At 43.7% G+C, this 23,412-nt stretch overlaps 2 protein-coding genes across 2 annotated transcripts in view; one reads left to right on the top strand and one right to left on the bottom strand.

Moving 5' to 3' along the window:
- Positions 1–23,412, top strand: part of PRKG1 (protein kinase cGMP-dependent 1) — a 1,154,193-nt gene that overhangs the window by 580,707 nt on the left and 550,074 nt on the right. The window lies entirely within an intron of this gene.
- CSTF2T (cleavage stimulation factor subunit 2 tau variant) lies at positions 17,775–20,355 on the bottom strand. The gene has a single exon (XM_047088579.1). The coding sequence runs from the start codon at positions 20,084–20,086 to the stop codon at positions 18,221–18,223; it is 1,866 nt and encodes a 621-aa protein (XP_046944535.1). The 5' UTR covers positions 20,087–20,355; the 3' UTR covers positions 17,775–18,220.

The following is a 23,412-nucleotide window of genomic DNA, read 5'->3' as shown; positions in this document are numbered from 1 at the left end:
TCAGAATATTTGATCATGGTGTAAATGAAGGTGCCAGCTGGAGTAAAAATATTCTAAACAATGATATTTCATGTCTGGATCAATGGAAATGAGTTTTTCTTCCTTACGAAAACAAAGCAATGAAGGCTTTACTAGTACGGCATACAGGAGCCAAAGGACACACTACGTGCCCAAAGATGAGCTGGAAAGAAATCACTCACTTGGGATGGCGGCCATGATCACGTATGCAGAGCAGGTCTGTGGTTTGAGGGGGCTTAGTGAACAACGACGACCGTTCAGCCCCGCCCTCAACTTGCCTTATTCCTTCTCTCCCTTGAAGAGCAAATCTGTACAGAGACACTACTTTCCAGCCCTGCTCATTGTGAGATTCCCCGCACCACAGCGTTGGCCCTGACAGAAGATGACTTTCACAGTCCTGCCTTGGCTGGTCCCGGCTGTGCCAGTGGGCAGCCCGTCACTCTTCCCCCTCCTTATGCATAAATCCTGAGTGAAAGAGAATGGACAAGAGATGCAGAAAAGCCTGTCTACCCGGGGAGAATCCATCTCTAATTCTTCAGGGGGGGCAGCTCTGGGCCATTTTCAAGTGATGCTACTCTGGGCCATTTTCAAGTGATGCTATTGTTGCTCGAGGCTCAACTAGTTTGCATGTCCCAGCAGAGGCACTAACTAGGGGGAAAATTGCTAAAACCTGTTTATCTGAAAACAATGACAACAAAATCCATATCCACCAAAGATCCCATAGCTCCTCTCCTTTCCAATTCACAAAGCATTCTAATTAAGCAAATTCTGTTTCCCCTCTAGGCAAACAAAGCCTCAAATTAGGATGGGATAGAAGTAGTGAGAACACATGTGGAAATGAGAGATTCCCCTGTTCCAAGGTCATCGTCACAGAACCACCATGGGGCTTTGATATCACCACTTGAAAGGCCTTGACTTGAATTTAAATTTGTGTGTGCTAGAAATGTGGAGCTAAATCACTTAAACCCAGCATAAGCTTTTCTTTCAGGAGAAAAAAATTCTACTTTGCTTCATTTACAAATGTTGATTTGGTTAATTTTTACCCTTAATTATGTTAAGGTGTAAAGAGAAAGTTGAAAACCACCAATTATGGCACAGTTTCGATACCACTTCCGATAACTCTGGGGGAGAGAGTTAATAGAACAAATGCTGGGCAGATACTTTTAACTTCTTTTGTTAGAGGAATATTTAGAGGAGATTCACAAAATATTTGGCAGGAGAATTCTGGTAGAGAGTTTATTCTCATTGAAACATAAGCAGGATGATTTTGTGGTTTCAAGATTTCTTGTGTTGTGTAGATGATTAGCTGTGTGGAGATTAGTTAGGAAATATTCCTGGGTTATAGGCAGAAACATTCACAAAAGGAATTGTAGTATCTGAGTGTAACTCAGCATTCTTGGTGGGGTAGTAGATCTTGCCAGGAAGACTCTGAGATTTGCAGATTACAAAACAATTTGGGTTTTATGAGAGAAATTTTATAAAAGGTGGCATTCATGTGACAGAGTCACTCTTAGTCACTCCTTGGCTGAAATAAGTTTTGATGTGTGACGTTTCTGGTGATAAAATGAACTAAATGTAACTATATTGCTTCTAATTGATTTGCCACAGCTTTCCCCCCACCGCTGAGAAAACAGGGTCACACCTAGAGACAAAATGTGAACTCAAGTGGTTTTTCCATTCCAACTATAGTATTTTATGTTCCATTTCCTAGTAAGCCTAATGTTCACTAGGTTATCTGTGAAGGAACAGGATTTCTATTTGCTTGTTTTTCAATCTGACTTCTAGTAGAAGGCTATCTCTTTATTTACCTAAGCTATCTCTTTATTTACCTAGGCAAAAATAAAAACCCACTGTTGGGATTACATCAAACTAAAAAGCTTTTGCACATTTGAAGGAAACAGTCAACAAAATGAAAAGGCAACTTAAGAAATGGCAGAATATATTTGCAAATGATATATGCAATAAGGGATTGATATCCAAACAATATAAAGAATTCATGCAACTCAACACCAAAATGCCCCACATAATCTGAGACGTGGACAGATTACTTAGGTGTACATTTTCCCCAAGAAAACATACAGATGGCCAAAGGGCATATGGAAAGATGCCCAACATCACTAATCATTAGGGAAATGCAAAACCACAATGAGATAGCATCTCACACCATCAGAATGGATACTGTCAAAAAGACAAGATTTTTGCCAAGTTTTGAACTTCTGTGCCAATGGAAAGAAAGCTATTTGGATAAAATTAAAATACCTTCTACAGAGCAGGAAGATGGCATAGTAGGAGGACCCTAGGCTTGCTTCTTCCTATGAACACATCATCTTAAATGCCCCAGAAATCAACCTATAATCCTGACTGAACAAACTTCACCAACTAAAGGGAGAAAAGAGGTCACATCAAATAAAGTAAGAAGTGTGGGGACATGGCTTCGGGAAGGGGTGGATAATGGGTACTACAGAGAGAAGGGAGTCATGGTCATGGAGATGCATGAGAGAGAGCAAGGGGCCCACAAGGGAATACAAAAGGAGAGCACTTCCCCATAGCTATTGGCTTGGAAAGTGAGAGGGGCTGAATTCCACTAATTCTAATAATGATCAGGGCTTAAAGCCTGTAGTTTTAAAGGTCAGTGGGCTTGGCTGGGATGGAGCCTGAACGGTACTGCACTCCTCCTGGGAGAAGGCAGGCAAACAACCTGGGGGCAGACAGCATGGAAACAGCCACCTGAACACATGGGGTAAAAAACAGGGAGATTATTACCTTTATCAGAGTGCATCCCAGAGGCAGCCTTCAGGGAGACACTTCTTCTGGAGCAAAGGCCTTAGCTTTTACCATGTCCATCACTCATCCCTCAGCATAAACGTAGAGCCACCTGAGGGAAACATTGCAGCACCTACACTTGCTTACATCAGGACCCACCCCCTGTGCTCTTGTGGAACCACCCCTCTCAGTCACAGTTGCCTCAGTTCCAGCATGGTGGGCTCTCCCCCAGAAGACCAGCACAAACCCCTACCCACACCATGTCCCCCAGTCAGAGAGTTCTGCAGGACCTCAGTTCTGGTGGAGGTGGCATCAGATCTCATTTCACAAGCAGATTAGAGTGCACCTAGTTAAAACTCACCACATTCAGGCCAGGGACCAAACACTGCCCACAGCAGGCAAGGAGAGCCTCTGCAGACCACTGGCCTGAAGGACAGAGCAGCCAAAACACAACAGCAGAGCACATGCAGTGACACGCTGGAGACACTCCCTGAAGCACCAGGCTCTGGGCACTACATGATCTTTTCTTCATAAGGTCATTATCTTCAGGAGCAGGAAACCTAACTGGATTTTCTAACACAGAGAAGGCAGAGACTTAGACAAATTGTAAAGATGGAAGAATCTATCCCAAATAAAAGAACAAGATGAAGCCATGGCCAGAGATCTAAGTGAAACAGATACAAGTAACATACCTGTTGGAGAATTTAAAGTAGTCATCATAAGGATACTCACTGGGCCTGAGAGAAGAATAGCAGACATCAGGGAGACCCTTACCACAGACATAAAAGAATAGCAGACATCAGGGAGACCCTTACCACAGAGATAAAAGACCCTTTCTGAAAGAAAGAATACAATAAATGAGATTGGAAACAAGCTTGATGCAATAAATACAAGCATGGAGGAAGCAGAGGAATGACTTTGTGATCTAGAAGACAAAATAAAGGAAAATAATGAAACTGAGCAAAAGCATGAGAGAATTATGCAACATAAGAATAAGATGTAGGGAACTCAGTGAATCCCATCAAATGTATAACATTTGTATGATAGGATTCCCAGAAGAAGAGAGAAAAAAGGGGAAAAATGTATTTGAAGAAATAATAGCTTAAAATTTTCCTAATTGGTTGAAAGAAACAGATCCAGATCCAGGAGGCACAGAGAGCTCCCATCAAAACCAACAAAATCAGGCCAACACCAAGACCTATTGTAATTAAATCTGCAAAATAGAGTGATAAAAACAAAAATCTTAAAAGCAGCAAGAGAAAAGAATCATTATCTTACAATGTAAAACTCATAAGGCTAGCTGAAGATTTCTCCACAGAAACTTGGCGGCCTGAAGGGAGTGGCAGGATATACTCAAAGTGCCTACTGGGAAAAATTTGCAGCATGAATACTGTATCCAGCAAGGTTATCATTCAGAATAGAAGGAGAGATAAAGAGTTTCCCAGACAAACAATAACTAAAGGAGTCCACAAGCACTAAACCAGCCCTGTAAGAAACATTAAAAGGAACTCTGAGTGGAAAGGGGAGACCAAACGTGACCTTATAAAGGCAGGAAACACAAACGCATTGAAAAATAAATATTTCCGTAAATATCATCCAAGGAACACACACACACAAAGGATATTAAATATTATAACATATACCTAAAACATGGGGAGGAGAGGAGAAAAGAATAGGTTCAAACTTGAAGCACCATAAATTTAATATAGACTTCTATTTGAAGAAAAGGTTATATGCAAACCTGATGGCAACCACATAGCAAAAACTACTAATAAACATGCAAATAATAAAAAGAAAGAAATCCAAGTATATCACAAAAGAAAATCAGCAAAACATGAACAAGAGAAAGACAAGAAAGGATTAGAGGAAATTTCTAAAACCAGTCACAAAACAAATAATAAAATGACAATAAATACTATCAGTAATTAATTTGAATATAAATGGACCAAACACTCCAATCAAAAGACATAAGGTATCAGAATGGGTAAAAAAAAACAAAACCCAGGGCACCTGGGTCGCTCAGTCTGTTGAGGCTGAGTCTGACTTTGGGTCAGGTCATGATCTCAGTTTGTGGGTTCGAGCCCTGCATCAGGCTCTGTGCTGACTGCTTGCTCAGAGCCTGGGGCCTGTGTCAGATTGTGTCTCCTTCTCTATCTGCCCCTCCCTGACTCATGCTTTGTCTCACCCTGTTTCTCAAAAATAAATGAATGTAAAAAAAAAAAAAAAGAAAAAGCCCACCTGCATGCTGCCTATAAGAGACTCATTTTAGACCTAAAGACATCTGCAGATTAAAGAATGTTACGGAAATATTTGTTATGCAAATAAATGTCAAAAGAAAGCCATGGTAATAATACTTATATCAGATAAACAAGACTTTAAAACAAAAACCGTAGCAGGAAACAAAGATGGGCACTGTATAATCATAAAGGGGACAATCCAATAAGAAGATAAAAATTGTAAATATTTATAAACCCAATATGAAAGCACCCAAAAACATAAAACAGTTAATAACGAACATAAAGGAACTAATTGATAGTAATATAATAATAGTAGGGGACATTAACACCACCCTTATATCAATGGATACATCATCTAAACAAAATAAACGAGGAAGCAATGACTTTGAATGGCACACTGGAACAGATGGACTTAGCAGATATATTCAGAACATTCCATCCTAAAATAGCAGAATACACATTCTTTTCAAGTGCACATGGAACATTCTCCAGAATAGATCATATATTGGTCCACAAAACAGGCCTCAACAAATACAAAAAGATTGAAGTCATACCATGTACTTTTTCTGACCACAGTACTATTAAACTAGAATTCAACCACAAGAAAAAATTTGGAAAGAGCACAAATACATGGAGGTTAAACAACATGTTACCAGACAATGGGTCAACCAGGAAATCAAAGAAGAAATTAAAAAAAATACATGGGAGGGGCGCCTGGGTGGCTCAGTTGGTTAAGTGTCCAACTTCGGCTCAGGTCACGATCTCGCGGTTTGTGAGTTTGAGCCCTATGTTGGGTTCTGTGCTGACAGCTCAGAGCCTGGAGCCTGCTTCGGATTCTGTGTCTCCCTCTCTGTCTTCCCCTCCCCGGCTCACACTCTGTCTCTCACTCTTTCTCAAAAATAAATAAACATTAACAAAATTAAAAAAAAATACATGGGAAAAAATGAAAATGAAAACACAGTGACCCAAATGAAACCAGGTGCTAGTTCTTTGAAAAAAATTAATGAAATTGATAAACCTCTGGCCATACTTCTCAAAAAGAAAAGAGAAAGGACCCAAATAAATAAAATCACAAAGTAGAGATGAGAATTAACAACCAACACCACAGAAATACAAATAAGAGAGTAATACGAAAAATTATATTCCAACAACTTGGACAACCTAGAAGAAATGGATAAGTTCCTAGAAACATATAAATGACCAAAAACTAAATCAGGAAGAAATAGAAAATTTAATCAGATCAATAATCAGTAATGAAATTCAGTCAGTAACTGAAAATCTTCTAAGAAACCAAAGTCCAGCACCAGATGGCTTTATAGATGAATTCTACCAAACATTTACAGAACTAATTTCTTGTCAAGCTGTTTAAAAACATAGAAGAGGGAAGAAAACTTCACAAATTCATTCTGTGAGGCCAGCATTACCCTGATACCAAAACCATATAATGACTTTACTGAAAAAGAGAACTATAGGCCAATAGCTCTGTTGAACATAGATGCAAAAATTCTCAATAAAATACTAGAAAACTAAGTCCAACAATACAGGAAAAACATAATTCACCATGATGATGTGGGATTTGTTCCTGGGCTGCAAGCATGGTTCAATATTTGCAAATCAATGTGATACACCGCATTAATAAAAGAAAGGTAAGAACCATATGGTTATTCCAGTAAACCAGAAAAAGCATTTGGCAAGGTACAAATCAATTCTTGATAAAAACCTTCAACAAAGAGGTTTAGAGAGAACATAACTCAACATAATAAAGGCCATATATGAAAAACCCACAGCTAGCGTCATCTGAAATGGGGAAAAGCTGAGCTCTTTTCCCTTACGGTAAGTAACAAGATAAGGATGTGCACTCTTACCACTTATATTCAACATAGTACTAGAGGTCCCAGCCACAACAGTCAGACAACAGAAAGAAATAAAAGGCATCCACACTGGCAAGGAAGCAGTCAAACTTTCACTGTTTGCAGATAACTTCATACTCTATACAGAAAACCTGAAAGACTCCACCAAAAAACTGCTAGAAATGATAAGTGAATTCAGTTAAGTGGGATACAAAAATCAATATACAGAAATCTGTTGCCTTTCTGTACACCAATAATGAAGTAGAAGAAAGAGAAATTAAGAAAATAGTCCCATTTACAGTTGTACCTAAAATAACAACATACCTAGGAATAAGCCTAACCAAAGGTCAGAGACCTGTACTCTGAAAACTGTAAAACACTAATGAAAGAAACTGAAGACACAAAGAAATGGGAAAACATCCTATGGTCATGGATTAGAAGAAAAAATATTGTTAAAATGTCTATACTACCCAAAGCTGGCTAGCTAGCTAGCTAGTTTTAAGTAGGCTCCACACCCAATGTGGGGCTCGAACTTAGGATGCTGCCTGAGATTATGTCACATACTCTCCTGGCTGAGCCAGCCAGGAGCCCCCAGTCTACACATTTAATGCAATCCTATCAAATACCAATAGCATTTTTCACAGAGCTAGAACAAACAATTCTAAAATTTGCATGGAATCACAAAAGACCTCAAACAGCCAGAGCAATCTTGAGAAAGAAAAGCAGAGCTGGAAGCATCTGGTTTTCAAGTTGTATCACAAGCTGTAGTGATCAAGACAGTATGGTTCTGGCACCAAAACAGACATATAGATCAATGGAACATAATAGAAAACTGAGAAATGAAGCCACAATTATACGGTCATTTAATCTTTGACAAAGAAGGAAAGAATATGCAATGGGAAAAAAAAAACAGTCTCTTCAACAAATGGTGTCGGGAAAACTGGACAGCTTCACGCAAAAGAATGAAGCCACCTACCTTCTAAGACCATATACAAAAATAAATTCAAACTGAATTAAAGACCTAGATGGGAGACCTGGAACCATAAAAATCCTAGAAGATAGCACAGGCAGTAATTTGTCTGATGTTGGCTGTAACAGCATCTTTCTAGATGTGTCTGTCTCCTGAGGCAAGAGAAATAAAAGCAAAAATAAACTCTTGGGACTACATCAAAATAAAAAGCTTCTGCACAGCAAAGGAAACAACCAGCAAAGCTAAAGACACCCTATGGAATGGGAGAAGATATTTGCAAATGATATATGCAATAAAGGTTTTGTATCCAAAATCTATAAAAAACGTATCAAACTCAAAACCCCAAAACCTAGAAATCCAATTATAAAAGGTCAGGAGACACAAACCAACATTTCAACAGAGGGTACATTCAGATGGCCAACAGACACATGAAAAAGATGCTCAACATCACTCATCATCAGGGAAATAGAAATCAAAACTGCAATGAGATATCACCTCACATGTGTCAGAATGGCTGGAATCAACAACAAAAAACAACAGCTGTTGGTGAGGGTGTGGACAAAGAGGAACCCTCGTGCACTGTTGGTGGGAATGCAAACTGGTGCGGCCACCATAAAAACCAGTATGGAGGCTCTTCACAACGTTTAAAATAGAACTACCCTGTGATCCAGAAATCACACTACTCGGTATTTACCCAAAGAATACAAAAATACTAACTCAGAGGGGTACATGCACCCCGATGTTTATAGCAGCATTATCTACAATAGCCAAACTATGGAAATGGCCCATGTGTCCACTGACTGATGAATGGATAGAGAAGATGTGATATATATATATATATATATAGAGAGAGAGAGAGAGAGAGAATTGTTTTAAGCCAAATAAGTCAGAAAAAGGCAAATATCACATGATTTCACTCATATGTGGAATTTAAGAAACAAAACAACAAAGCAAAGGGGATAAAGGAGGGAGGCAAACCAAGAAACAGACTCCTAATTACAGAGAACACACTGATGGTCACCAGAGGGGAGTTGGGTGGGGGATAGTTGAAATCCGTGATGGAGATTAAGGAATGCCCTTGTCATGATGAGCACAGGGTGATGTCTGGAAGTGTTGAATTACTGTGTTGTACACCTGAGACTAATATTACACTGTATGTTCACTCCCTGGAATTTAAATAGAAATTTAAAAAAATAATAATAAGGTTTGGTAACATCCTCCCGCCATGTTCAATCCTTTCTATTCGTCATAATATTGTTAAATTCCTTTTTTCTCCCAGTTTTATGTATTTTAGAATTAGGCTTAAGCAATGCTTCTCAAACGTTTGTTTGTATGTGAATCACCTGCAGATCTTATTAAATGCAGATTCCGATGCGGCTAGTCTGGGGTGGGCTTCACATTCTGCATTTCTTTTTTTTTTTTTTTTTTTTTTCAACCTTTATTTATTTTTGGGACAGAGAGAGACAGAGCATGAACGGGGGAGGGGCAGAGAGAGAGGGAGACACAGAACCGGAAACAGGCTCCAGGCTCCGAGCCATCAGCCCAGAGCCCGACGCGGGGCTCGAACCCACGGACCGCGAGATCGTGACCTGGCTGAAGTCGGACGCCCAACCGACTGCGCCACCCAGGCGCCCCGCATTCTGCATTTCTAGTAGGCTTCCCAGTGATGCTGATGCTGTGGGTCCAAGGACCATGTTTTCAGTAGCAAGAGTTTATTTTGTTTATTTATCTTTTAAAGTCTATTTATTTACTTTGAGAGAGAGAGCCCGTGAAAGTGAGAGAGAGAATCCCAAGCAGGCTCTGTGCTAACAGCGTGGGGCTGGATCTCATGAACCGTGAGTGAGATCATGACTTGAACCGAAACCAAGAGTTGGAAGCTTAACCAACTGAGCCACCCAGGCGACCCACCGTTAGCAAGAGTTGAAAGCGCACTCCGTGTCCTTGAGCATGTAACAGCAGGCAAGGGCAGAAGGAGGAGGTCTAGAATGGGGGCCTGTTGGTATGTTTCCCGGGCAAGCCCTGCGGAGTTGGAAGAAAAACAACTGTGATACCAAACTTCAGATTACAGTTCCTCAAGGATCTTTCTCCCTCCAGTACCTAAGAAACTAATGCAAGAAAACTGAAGGTTTTGATGTAATGCTTTGTCTACGATGATCAGTTTCAACCTTTCTTTCAAGTGTACCAAGGGTTGAGACAAGGGTTGCAACCAAGGGTTGCAAAGTACTTTGAGGACCTAAATGTAAATCTCAAAGATTTTTTTTTCAAGTATTTTTTCAATCATCTTGCCCCCATCAAATTTAATAATCCCTTTTCAACCACTTATCTTTGTCAAATCTTTTAAAGACATTCTCCCTAGTTTTCACAGAAATAATGTTTTTGACATTGACGTAAGTAATGTATCTATGTCTGTCTTTACATACATTACAAAAATGAGTGCAATTGGCACAAGCTGCTTTATGAACAAACACAGCTGACGTGATGGACGTGTATGCATCACAGTGATGCAGGCAGGCGGGGTCCAAGAACCCAGGGGAAGACCCTGTTGGACCAGTCAGTGCAGGACAGAAATCAAATGTAAACCAGAGGAGGTGGAAATGGTTTGTTGAATAGTGTAAGTGACACAAAATAGCAGACAGAGTGTCCGGGAGATCTGGAGAGGAAAGGAAAATGAGTCTCGCCGTTGCTTGGGGCTAGGGGTTTGTATGGGAAGAGGTCTAGGGTACGTGTCCCTCCAGGAACCCAGGGTAAGGTCCCATCAGAAGCGAGGACCAGGTGAATAATAAAGGTTATTCCATAAGTTACCCGAGGCAGGGGTATCGATGCTGGCTTCAGCCAAGGTTTGTTCAAAGCTAACGTCCCGTAACGTGTTCAGGATCTGGCTCTTTTTGGACATTACCAGGTGTTTGGAGCATAGGCAAAACTCAGAGAATGATTACTTGCCTCCCCTTCGAAGTGGGAACGGAGCTTCTTTAGTTTATTTAGAGGCAACATACAGAACATGAGTATACGGGGCCTCACAGAAAAACAGCAGGGATGGACCGTTACACTTCATGAAAAGCTAGGAATTTAAAAAGTGCCATACCTTTTTTTGTTGTTCTGCATGTTCATATGTTTGGTTGGTTGATCGATTCTGCAGAATTTTACTTGCTGAACTGGTGGCTCAACTGTTTTTCTAGTTCACATTTGTCAAGCTAGACACAAAATTTCAATTGAATCAAAAGCTCTGTTTTTGCACAGTATAACAGGAATTGTAAGCTCGCTGTAGGTAGAGTGACTTTCCTACCTCAACAGATTTCATAGAAACAGCCTTTTATTTTTTGCCATCATATTCCATATTATACACACGTGTTACATACCTATATCTATACAACTCTGCCTATGCCTATAGCCTTATCTGTATATTATAGCAGGAGTGCAACCAGCATAAATTTGGGAACAGACACAATCGACACCATAAATGTAACATGGCCGTAATGAAGAGTAACTCTTGAATGGTAACCAGCAAGTTTGTCTCAGGTATATAACCATGTTTGGCAAAAGGATTGGAAGGCAGGGATTGGTGGTAAGTGGTGCTCAGCTAAGAGAGCCATTGTTTAAAAACAAGTAAGAGGGGTGCCTGGGTGACTCAGTTGGTTAAGCGTCCGACTTCGGCTCAGGTCGTGGTCTCACGGCTCATAGGTTGGATCCCTGTATCGGGCTCTGTGCTGACAGCTCGGAGCCTGGAGCCTGCTTCGGATTCTGTGTCTCCCTCTCTCTCTGCCCCTCCCCACTCATGCTCACTCTCTTTCTCTTTCTCAAAAAACAAACATTAAAAAAAATTAAAAAAAAAAAAAACCAAGTAAGGCAAGGAGACGAGAGAATGGGGAGAACATTTGAACTGGGGTGTTCAAGAAAAGCCTCCCTGAGTAAAGTGATATGGAAGTTAAAGCCTCGGGAAAGAGAATGAACTAGCCACTCAGAAGCCTGGGGAAAGAGTGGGGTAAGAGAACTGCCAAGTATAAAGCTGAGAGATGAAAATGAGCCCATGAATTCAAGGAAGCGATGCTAGGCCCAAAGGAGTCACAGCAGTGAGCCAGGGGCCCAAAGTTAGCACGTGAGATTGGCTTGGGGCTTTCTGGTACATGGTAAGGATGTGGGATTTTATTCTAAGAGCAAAGCGACTCACAAGAGGCTTTAAACAAGGGAATGGCATGATCTGACTTTTTGTTATCACTTTTTTAATCAGTGTGGCTTCTCTGTGGACATTACATGGTGGATTCTTTTCAATTAATAACAGATAAATTAAAGAACTTTGTTTTTACCAAGTATGCTATACGTAAGTCCATTCCAGAGCTGTTGGCATTTAATATTATATATATAGTTCTCATTTTATAGATTTTTGGATTGAAAAACATGTTGCTCTTTTGGCTTAATATTTGTGAAAAATGCAAAAGAGTTGTGGGAGAAAGGTAGACAGCGGATTAGTATTCTAGGATATTTTTCTGCTCCGTATACTTCATGAAAAGCTAGGAATTGAAAAGTGCCATACCTTTTTTTGTTGTTCTGTATGTTCATATGTTTGGTTTGTTGGTTGGTTGGTTGGTTGGTTGGTTGGTTGGTTGATTTTGCAGAATTTTACTTGCCGAACCGGTGGCTCAACCGTTTTTCTAGTTCACGTTTGTCAAGCTCGACACTAACAATTTCAATTGAATCTCAAGCTCTGTTTTTGCAGAGTATAACAGGAATGGTAAGCTCAGAGCATTACGGGGCCTGGCAAGCCATTGTGTGAATCACACCTGAGGCTGGGCCCGTGGCCACGTTGGAGAATACATGTTGCACGTAAATGCACTCAAATTCAACATTTTGAGATGTTGGGCAGGTCACCCACAAAATATCTGCAGGCTCCATTGGCCCACAGGTCACAGATGGGGGTCCCTTGTCCAAAGATATTTAGAGCCTCTGAAGGACAAAACTGACATTGATGGCAGGAAGGGCAAAAGTAGTTGCTTCTAGAGATTTCAACAGTGTCATTTGTCTCTTCTTTAAAATAGACAAGGATCTTTTTCTCTGTGAATTGGCATGCACAGAAATATAAAAACATTTTGGGTATAGGCTTATCTTAAGACAGGAATTATATCCTAGTAATAGGCGGTGGTTGTGTTTATGCTCATAGAGCCAGGTTTGCATCTGGAAATGCTTGAATCCCTTCTTCTTTATGTCACTGTATTACTTAACATGTGAAAAAGGGTGATGTTTGGGACATAGAGTGTGATTTTGTGGATGTTAATGCACCAAACAGGCCTCAATGAGGCCATTTCATCACATTATTAACCCAAATATATGATTGTTAATGTGGTCCGTGCTTTGAATGTTATCAAAAGTGAACATTAAGGCAAAGGAAGTCGGCGACTGAGTTATAGCAGGTGTTCTGTGTTCTGTGCAGTGTCCGGGGGTAAAGAGATAGATTTATAAACACGCAGTTGGCCACATGTTCACTCCAGGCAGCAAGGTGAGTGGAGCAAAGGCGGGAAGGTACACAGAAGTGGCTCAGACTTTTGCAACAGAATTACTGAATAATATTAGTAATGGAAGGAGGCAGAGTTTTGATTAAAACAGCTAATTAAGTGAAGAGACAAAATAATTGTGCGGGGTAACTGCTGATTTCATGGCTTGCTGCCCAAGAGATAATCCACTGTACTTTCATGATAGACAAATAAGTCATCAAACCAATTAGCTTTATTTATTTTTTTGTTAAAATTTTTTTTCACGTTTATTTATTTTTGACAGAGATAGAGAGACAGAGAGAGACAGAATGTGAGCAGGGGAGGGGCAGAGAGAGAGGGAGACCCAGAATCCGAAGCAGGCTCCAGGCTCTGAGCTGTCAGCACAGAGCCCGACGAGGGGCTCGAACTCACAAACTGAGAGATCATGACCTGAGCCAGAGTCAGATGCTCAGCTGACTGAGCCACCCAGGCACCCCAAGCCACCCAGGAGCCCCCCGATTTGCTTTTTTTAAAGGACCAACCTTCAGGACATATGGGATTGATTTCCAGTGTCTGCAGAGTTAATATATACTGAATCACATAAAAGCAATTATGGCTGAAAATGTTGTGTATTTTATTCTAAGTCTTTGATAATTAGTTACCTACCTTTGGCACCTAAATTAACTCCTATTTATCAAGAATTGTCCTTAACCGGAATATTTCAACTTGTTTTTCTAGGATAATACTTCAGTATTTTTATGTACAGTATTTAATAATCATGGAGTTTGTTATTTTTGACAGTGCTACCCTAATGTCACCTTTGACGCAATATAGGCCCTTTACTGACATGAGGTTTATACTGAGGTAGAAAAATATCAAGAAGAAACATGCTAGGGGCACCCGGGTGGATCATTTGGTTAAGCGTCCGACTTCGGCTCAGGTCATGATCTCACAGTTCGTGAGTTTCAAGCCCCACATCAGGCTCTGCGCTGACAGCTCAGAGCCTGGAGCCCGCTTCGGATCCTGTGTCTCCCTCTTTCTCTCTGCCCCTCCCCTGCTTGCATGTGCTCGCTCGCTCGCTCTCTCTCTCTCTCTCTCTCTCATAAATAAACAAACAACATTTTAAAAAGAAGAAACAGGCTAGTTAACACCTTATGTAAAAGGCAGTTTGTAATGTGAATATTTGTAATGCTCAATTTTCCACCAAAGGAGTAAATGTTTGTTTGAAGGTGCATAAAAGCCAATGAAAATATTAAAAGATGTAGTGAAGATTTGCAGTATGCATATGTATGGAACGTATTAGCAAAATACATACCAATATAATAATATTCATACTGTTAAAGTTAATATTAATTATACACTTTTAAGTATAGTAATTGCCTTAAAATGCAGTAGTTCTTGACTGTAGACCATTCTTGACCAGAGACTGATGAGAGCAAGTCAACCAGAAGTCTGTCTAGACATTAGCTGACGATATAAAGCCGCAAGAGGCTGATATATTGTGAGCAGACTGAGATGTAACTGATAACTCACTTTTCCCTGGCGCGGTAGGGTGCTGCATATAATTACCCTTACACTCCATCAGTCCTGAGAGGAAGGCCGGACACACCATAGGAAATTGGGGTCCCTGTTCTTAGTCAGTGTCCCATCAGAACATGGGAAAGCAATCAGCTTTGCAAATTGAGATATTAAGGCTTTTGGTTTGTTTTGTTGTTGTTTTTAAGCTTTTTTACCATTAGAATTCTGAAAAGAGTAGCTCAGAAATCATACATGATCTTTATTAGATTAGCTTACCTTCACCTGGGTTTCACATTGGCTTGTATCTTATCAAATAACTCTTAAAATTAGGAGTCCTGGGGAGCCTGGGTGGCTCAGTCGGTTAACAGTCCGACTTCAGCTCAGGTCATGATCTCATGTTTCTTGAGTTCAAGCCCCGCATTGGGCTCTGTGCTGACAGCTCAGAGCCTGGAGCCTGCTTCAGATTTCTGTGTCTCCCTTTCTCTTTGCCCCTCCCCTGCTTGTGCTCTCTCTCTTTCTCTCTCAAAGATAAATGAACATTTAAAAAAAAAAAAAGAGAAGTCCTGGAACATCAGCAGACATTAAAACACATCTTGATATTAGTCATCAGTAATGTAAGAGGGGAATGGCTAATAGGCAGACACTGATTAAAGTTGCCCATTTCATATTCCCAACAAACAAACTGCTCAAAAGGAATAAGCCCTAAAAAGGTATTTACAAATCAGGGTTTCACCCCACCATCTTTAAGCATTGTTATAATGAATGAGTTTGTGATTGCATTTATAGCCTATCCATATTTGGGGAAATGCAGGATGTTAAGGGTTGTAACCAGTGGGTATGGAGTAAAACAGCTGGGATTCTGATTGTAGCAGACACGTGTTGCTTGCATCACCATCAAATGAAAGGAGCCTCCATCCATCAATAGTGAGAGAACTGGGTGAGGAGAACCTACCTTATCAGAGCAAAGGAGATTGTTTCTATTACCTATTACTAATTTATTTTCTAATGTAACTAGTTGTTACAGCTCATCTGTGTGGAATCTAAATGTTTTCGGGGAACTTTATGTGCTCTTAATGGGATTCCCCCACCTCCCCAAGACTGGTAAGAACGTTTTGTCCTTCCTTCGCACCTGGTTTTGGTGTAGCGAATACAGAAATGATGGTCCCTCTTTAGAGTTCCTGGTCCATTAAAAGGGCGGGGTGGGGGGTGGGGGTGGGTAGAGGGCAAAGTAAAATCAAGCACTGCAATGTAACATGTGCCGTCAGTTACGATGGTACCTATAAAGGTCTTCCTGGGATGCTGAGTATGGTTCTCTGTGGGGAACATAAGCGGAAGGAAGCCCAGTATGTGGGCATGCACCAAGATGTTGCTGATACCAACCATGGAATAATGTCTTGTTATTTCAGCCATGTAACTATACAGATAGTGGATCAAAGAAAGGGATTTCCATCCATGCCTGCAAATTTTTTGTTGCTGTTTTTGTTTGCCTTTTTCATTTAAAGGGGGAAAAAGGTATTCAGACCCATGGATTTCTCAAAATAGATTTCTTTTGGGTAATTCATTCATTAAAAATCAGATACTAAAGTCATCCTTAATTTTACATCCCTTTTATTCAGTCTGCATTGAACGATGCAAGTTTAACTACAACAGAGAGTGAAACATCTAAGTTTTCAGGGAGAGCCCTTCAGTGAAAGGTTTGGGATAAAGTATTTTTAACTTCCAAGCAATCAAGCCAACTCTGTGAATGAGTATTAACCAGAACTCGCATATATGGAAGGGAGAGTTGTCCTCTCCAATATGGAGGAAGCATAGAGAAAACAGGGGAAAGGGAACAGTATGAAAAATAAAAAACGAATAGACAGGAAATAGCACAAGGAAGAAACCTTTGTAAAAAAGAGTGAGGCACCCGTGTAAGACACAAAAACCTTATAAGAGGAAAAATTCAGTTTCCAAATCTCAGCTCTCTCCTTGTATTAAATGCTATTTTTTCCTCTATTACTTGACATTGGTTTTCTTCTCCGGAGTTAAGACCACCTGGTTATGTGACCAAACACATTTGGGTGTTTGTGCTTCTCTTAATTATTATTCGGTCTATGACACAAATTTTTATGTATCCACATCCTCAAGGCGTAAAAATAAACTAGGTAATAGCTCTAAACAAAATGTGGTAAGCCCCACCTTCCTAGTGATTTTTAAATCTCTCTCCTGGGTATGTGTATTGGACTAAATAGCTTTGTTACTTTTAAAAACTAAAAAGTGAGTTAATAACTAGCCGAGCACAGAATTCAGGCTATAAGATATCACAATTATTCCAATAACACGGGGATAGATAAGTAGATCTGTAAGTAAGAAAACTAAAAGGCATGTTAAACATTGGAGAGACTAAGACTGTGAAGTCCCCATCCTGGCTGACCACATGGATGCCATCTGTATATGGAAACTAGTCACCAGGAAACTGAGAACTTGACTGCACGAAGCTCTCTATTTATGAGAAGTCCAACGGATGTGTACAACTCACCCAGATCACCTGGTCCCTAGACACTGATTTTTAGAAAGGATGGGAGAGGATTACTTAGATTCATATTCAGGGCTTGAAAACTAGGGAGAAACGGGAAGGTACTGAGAGATACGGAGTCTAATCGGAGCCGACTTCGGTAACCGGGCTGATCCCAGAACTGTCCCAGCAAAGTCATCACTCTCCAGGCCAGGCCACAATATTGCTCATCTCCGGTTAGATGATGCAACGCCACACCAGGTACATTCCTGGATTTTTCAGGTAGCATAGCTTTAGGAAAAAAACAATTCTAATACCGCAAGTTGAGACTTACCCTGTTAGCACTAACATTTTGAAATACTCCAAAACACTCTCACAGTGTTTAACCTAGGACAGCATTCTTACTGACCCCAAAATAGGATTTCGTATTTTAAACGGCTTGCCAAAAAATGTATCTTCTAATTTTGAGGTAAACTTCTTTATTTTCTTACACAACCAAGAATCTTAAACTATCTTAGTACATTACCAGCTTAACAAGTCATATTTTAGTATTATGTGCAGTGGTCACATTGTTTTACTCAATATTTAAAAAATGTAGTTAACATACCGTAGACACTTTTAATATTGCTTATTCTTTGTAATCGTATTTGGTATAATATAACCATGTCCAGAGTTATTTTTGTATATTTACAGTGAATAAAAGTGAACAGACCCACTCCCCCCAACCCCCACCCCCATTAAAATAAAAAGGAAAACAGAGAAAAATACAAAGACAGCAAGATGAAATAAGGTTCTGGGAGGGAAACCCTAATCATTCAAGTGTGGGGATGCAGCGGTCAGCTTTTTGCACCCATTCTCCATGCTACACAAAAACTTTGAGAATACTGCCAAACCCTGTCTAAGACCTTTCAAGAAGCTCCAGTAGATTTCTGAATTTGTTCCTTTAAAATCAGGATGCTCTGCCTTTGCTCAGGAGGCAGCATGGCGATCTGATCTGCAGTCAGTTGGAGAACCTGCATGATCAGAGCTGCCTTCTCTTGATCCTGTGGAGTTACCTGGCTCTGCCCAGGGCTAAAACTGCTCGGCTGGCCTCCACCTTGCTTACCCGCCCCCTGCATGCCCGCTCCTTGTATGCCCGCCCCCTGCATGCCCGCTCCTTGTATGCCCGCCCCCTGCATGCCCGCTCCTTGTATGCCCGCCCCCTGCATGCCTGTTCCTTGTATGCCCGCCCCCTGCATGCCCGTTCCTTGTATGCCTGCCCCCTGCATGCCCGCTCCAGGATTTCCCACCCCTGAAATGCTCGAGACCTGTCTGGGTCCCTGAGGACCACCTGCCCCCATATTAATGGGACCAGGACCCTGGATTCCACCAGTCATAGGGCCTCTGGAGCTGGGGCCAGGGCCCCTTAGCTCCATTCCTCTTCCATCCATGCCTCTCGCTTCCATCCCTCTGGTTTCCATTGCACAGGTCTCCATTCCTCTTCTCTCCATTACTCGGGTCTCCAAGACTTCCGTCTCCATGGCTCGAGTCTCCATCCCTCGAGAATCTCGACTTCCTCTACCATCCATTGGGAGACCCCTTTGATCTATCATGGGTCCTCTGGGCTCTCCAATTAGCAGTCTGGGATCTGCTAATGGCCCTCCCCTCATCTCATGGGAGGAAGGGCCCCGGCCGTCGTGACCAGAGGCGTGGTGCATGGGGGGGCCCTGATGAGGTGGGCCAAGATAGCCTCTGGGCTCTACCTCCCCAGTGACTGAAAGCAAAGTCCCTCCACGGGGGTCGTTTGGAGCATCTCCTAACAGCCCTCGAGGAGGCAGGCCACCGGCAGTCATGGGTCCACGAGGTAGAGGAGCTCGGGGATCCGACATCTGCACCTGTCCCCGCTCTAAAGGCACTGGGCCGACGCCCGGCATCCCAACCTGGGGCTGCATTCCTCCCCCGGGAGTCAGGGAACCAGGCCCGGGTCCGGGAACCGCAGCTGGCATCGGCCCCGGGGCTGGGATCCCGCCCTGGATAGGGGTCTGCATCAGAGGAGGAATGTCTTTCACTGGCCGTCTGGCCATATGCTGCGGCTGAGGGGCTGGCGGGTTCTGCTGGTTCAGCAGGACACTGGGTCCCGGGCACAGCCCCGGGCCGGGGCCGGGGCCGGACACGGGCTGAGATTTGCCCGGGATGAGCGGGGTGACGTGGATCTTGCGGTGCAGGATTTTCAGAGCGATCTCCGGGTCCATTATTCTCATCACCACCTGGGCCTGCAGCAGCGCATAGGCCAGCTGGGGGTTCTGAAGCAGCATATTTCGCGCTTCCTGGTGGCTGTTCTGCACGCACAGCTTCATCTGCTTCATGAGCTCGAACATCTGCTCGGGGGGCAGACTGGCGACCGCCCTGGTGATGGACTCGGGGGCGTCTTCCGGGTCGATGGGGTCCCCGTAGGGCGAGTCGATGATGGGCGCCGCGGGCCCCAGGCTCTTGAGCTCCTCCTTGTTCTTCTCGCTGGCCGCGTTGTCCACCCGCAGCGCCCGGCCGCTGAACTCGCGCCCGTTGAGGTTGCGCATGGCGCTCAGCGCGGTCTCCTGGTCCTGGTACTCGCAGAAGCCATAGCCCTTGGGCTTGCCCGTCTCCCGGTCGTACACCAGCCGGAAACTGACCACAGAACCGACCTCCGAGAAAATGTCCTTCAGCTGCTCCTCGGTTGCCTCATACGGAATGTTCCCCACGAACACGGAACGCAGTGACCGATCCATCGCCGGGTCTCTCACCGCCAAACTCGACATGATTCCGGTTGGGCGCCCAGCGGAGGGCCGATTCTTTCCAAGAGTCGTCCTCTGGCGACCCACGCTTCCGCTGGGCACCGGAAGCGGCTCTAGGGCTCCGGAGCGGAACCCTCCGCGGGCCCGATCGAATCGTTCCGCTAAAGCCGCGGACGCCGCACCGCGTCTCTGCTCCCCTACCTACATTAGCTAATGCTTTGTGCCTCTGGTCTTTCGTGATTCTGCCAGTTCCTTATTTCCGAGAGGGACGACTCCCTTCTCGTGTCTCATCGTGAAGACTTCCCGCGGCCGGTGCAGGCTGACCACAGTCAAGATGGCCGCTCGGGCTTCACCATGGTAACCGGGAGCGGCCACCTCCCGTGACGTCAGGGGCGGCTTTGCTTCCGTTTGCCCGGCGGGAAACCGCCAACCGTAAACGGGTCTGGGCGGCGGCTCCTCTGTTCTGCTGTTAGCGTGGCAGGTAGCCGACCGTCCTTCCTCCGCTTTATTTAAGCCCTGTTTAAAACCCTACCCGGGACTGCGGGGTAACAGCGTAGGCGTTTCCGAGCAGTTGGGGATTTGCTCCTTGAACGACAACAGCCACAGCCCCGTTTTGGAAAACATTTGGGGAGAATAGCTGCCGAGGCCCCGCTGTCGCGGGGGCAGGGGCTTCCAGGCGCCTCTGCGGCCGCGGGCGGCGACCCCGCGTGGGCCGCCCTCTTCCTTAGCGGTGTTAACCCACACGAACAGGCGCGATTCGTGAGCCAGCGCGGCTCGGGGCTGCAGAGCGCAAATGAGTCATTTCAGCTCCTCTCCCGCTGCAGGCTTTCGGATCGCTTCCGATTGCTGCAGACGGCTGGCGACGATTGCACCCCCTCCCCGGTGCAGGGCGAGGCCGAGTGGCCGTCCCTGCTGCCGCTGTGCCTGCGGCGTTTAACAGGTGTTAGGCGGGGAGCTGGGGCCGGGCTAGGCCGTTTGCTAAGCGGTCGGGAAAGAGCAAAGCTGGAATGTCCTTTTCTTTTTTAAAGTAATGTCTACAGCCAGCGTGGGGCTCCAACTGGAGCTCAAGGGGCGGGGAGTGTCGGCTCTCCCGACCAAGCCAGCCAGGCCCCCCTAAAAGCCACAGCATTCTTAACCAGGTTGGTCTGCCCTAGTTCCTGTGCGACATCCCTTGTAGCAAGGAGGCACCTCCCAGGAGATGTACAGGTTTTTTCTTTACGGAAGGAGGCTGGGTCAAGAAAGCTGATGCCAAAGAAAGGGATTGTTCCAGACAGGGCTGTATCCTAGGGTCTCCTGGTGCAGATGGCCTCATCTCTCTTTGGCGGAGGGAGAGGACCCAGGGGACAGACTCCCTGGTGCTGACGGGAAGGAAAATTTCCTGGCTGACCCAGTTTCCTAGGGCTGCCTTCTTGGGGAGGCTGAAATTGCAATTAGATTATTACCCGGGTTTGGAAAGTCGGTCTAAGAGACACCATTTTAGGCCTGTGGTTCCCCCTCCCCCCCTTTTTTAAAATACAGTTTTACTTATTTTACATTTAAATATAAAAACTGATATCCAGTTAGGCTGTTGAAAACTTTTTAGTATGTGTGCAACAACTTGGGTGTAAAATCTACCTTTGCAATGACATTTTATTAGGTGTAAACAAAACATCAAGTATTTCTAGTTAAAATTTGGCATTCTCATGGAGATGGCCTGTATGTGCTTGAACATAGCTATTCACTAAACACATGATAACTCGTATCTGCAAGTGACCAAGTGTATTTATATCACTCAATAAAATCTTGCTGATGATGTCACGCTGGGTCCAAGGACCCAGAGGGCGTTCCCAAGACCAGCCAAGAGGGTCCTTGGCTTCATATAGGATGGAAATCAAACATGACCCAGCAGGAGGTGAGAGCAGAGGTTACCGGAGGTACAGAGAAAGCAGGTACAGACGGAGCCCCTGGGAGACTCAGAAAGGAGTAGGGGTCTCGTCTTTGTTTGGGGTGTGGCATCCAGGAACTGGTCAGAACAAAGACGAAGGCCCGCGTGTTACTCCTTGGAGCCAGGGTCCCCGCGTGGGGACGGACGTCCAGCTCCGTGGTCTGGAATTGCCCTGTGATGGCTTCTCTCCTGGTCCTTCCTGGGACGTTTTCTATTGTAGAGCAGTCATTGACTCCGTGTTCCTTACAAGGAGGACACACACTGTGTGCACCGTGCAGCGTGTGTGATGTGGGGGTGCCGGTCCTGGCAGGAACGCAAGCAGCAAGAGGAGCAAACAGCGGATTTGTATGGAGTCTTTGAGTTTCTCTGCCTCCCTCACTCCTCGTCAAAGAAACAGAACAGCCGCCTGCTAGTAATGGTTGGTTTTTCCCTGTGATTCTTTTATAGGAGGTGAAGCAGGGTTGGGGCGGAGAAGTGTGTGTGTATTACATGTAGTAATCAGGATGGTAAGAGGTTGTTAGAATAAATTGTCAAGTTTATGAGCAGTTTCATGGCTCGTCTGCCGGTTTCCTTACTGCTGTTGCCAATGTCTTAAGGGCTCTCACCGCATAGCATGCATCAGAACCACCTGGACCCATGGCCCGTTAAGTCAGGTGGCTGGGCCTCACCCCCTCCTCTGAACATACTCAGTGTTTCTGGGGTGGGACTGGAGAGGTTGCATTTCTAACTGGTTCTCAGCTTCTGCTGAGGTCCCTGGTGTTGGGAGCCCCTTTTAAGAATCGTTGATCTGAACAACTGGACTTGAGGTGCTTTTGTTTTGTTGCTCATCAGGTACCTCTCTGTATGAGATACGGGAGGTCTTTCAAAAAAGCCTATTACTGTGTGAATGCTGACCTGGCATAGCTAGTACATGTTGATCCCACAGCAAAGATACCCTGGGCTCAAACAATGGGGGAGCAGAGTGGCTGAGGGAGTCTGGGGACAAACGAGCAGGGAGAAGCCATGACTGTAAGTGTATGCTTTCTGTCATAGGTCTTCCACATTTTCCTTAGTCTTTTTGTTCCAAGCTAGAAGAATGGTTCGATATATCCCCTTCATAAAGGACCAGTATGATCGAGCACACTGCCCAGGACGCATAAACCAACATTTATTATTAGCTGAGTGGCCCAGAATTACTAAGAGCTGTTAGAAACCTGTGGTTATTTCCTGGTACGTATACATGGTTTTCGCAGATGTACTTTGGAAGAACTACCATTTTATACTGCTTTCTTTGTTCCCATAATGCTTAAACTTTAGATATTTATAGCATGGCATATACTCCGAAGAAAAAATGTGCCTGGTATCTTGCATGGTTAAGTGTTGATTCTTTCAGTAAATCAAAATACCATGTATATTAAGAGTAACTCTTAAACAAACACGTCAGAAC

This window comes from Lynx rufus, unplaced genomic scaffold (genome assembly GCF_022079265.1).
Source record: "Lynx rufus isolate CCGP_SWC_20201006 ecotype Redwood Valley unplaced genomic scaffold, mLynRuf1.p SCAF_25, whole genome shotgun sequence".
Classification (NCBI taxonomy): domain Eukaryota; kingdom Metazoa; phylum Chordata; class Mammalia; order Carnivora; family Felidae; genus Lynx; species Lynx rufus.
This window is presented reverse-complemented; position numbering and strand designations above follow the sequence as displayed.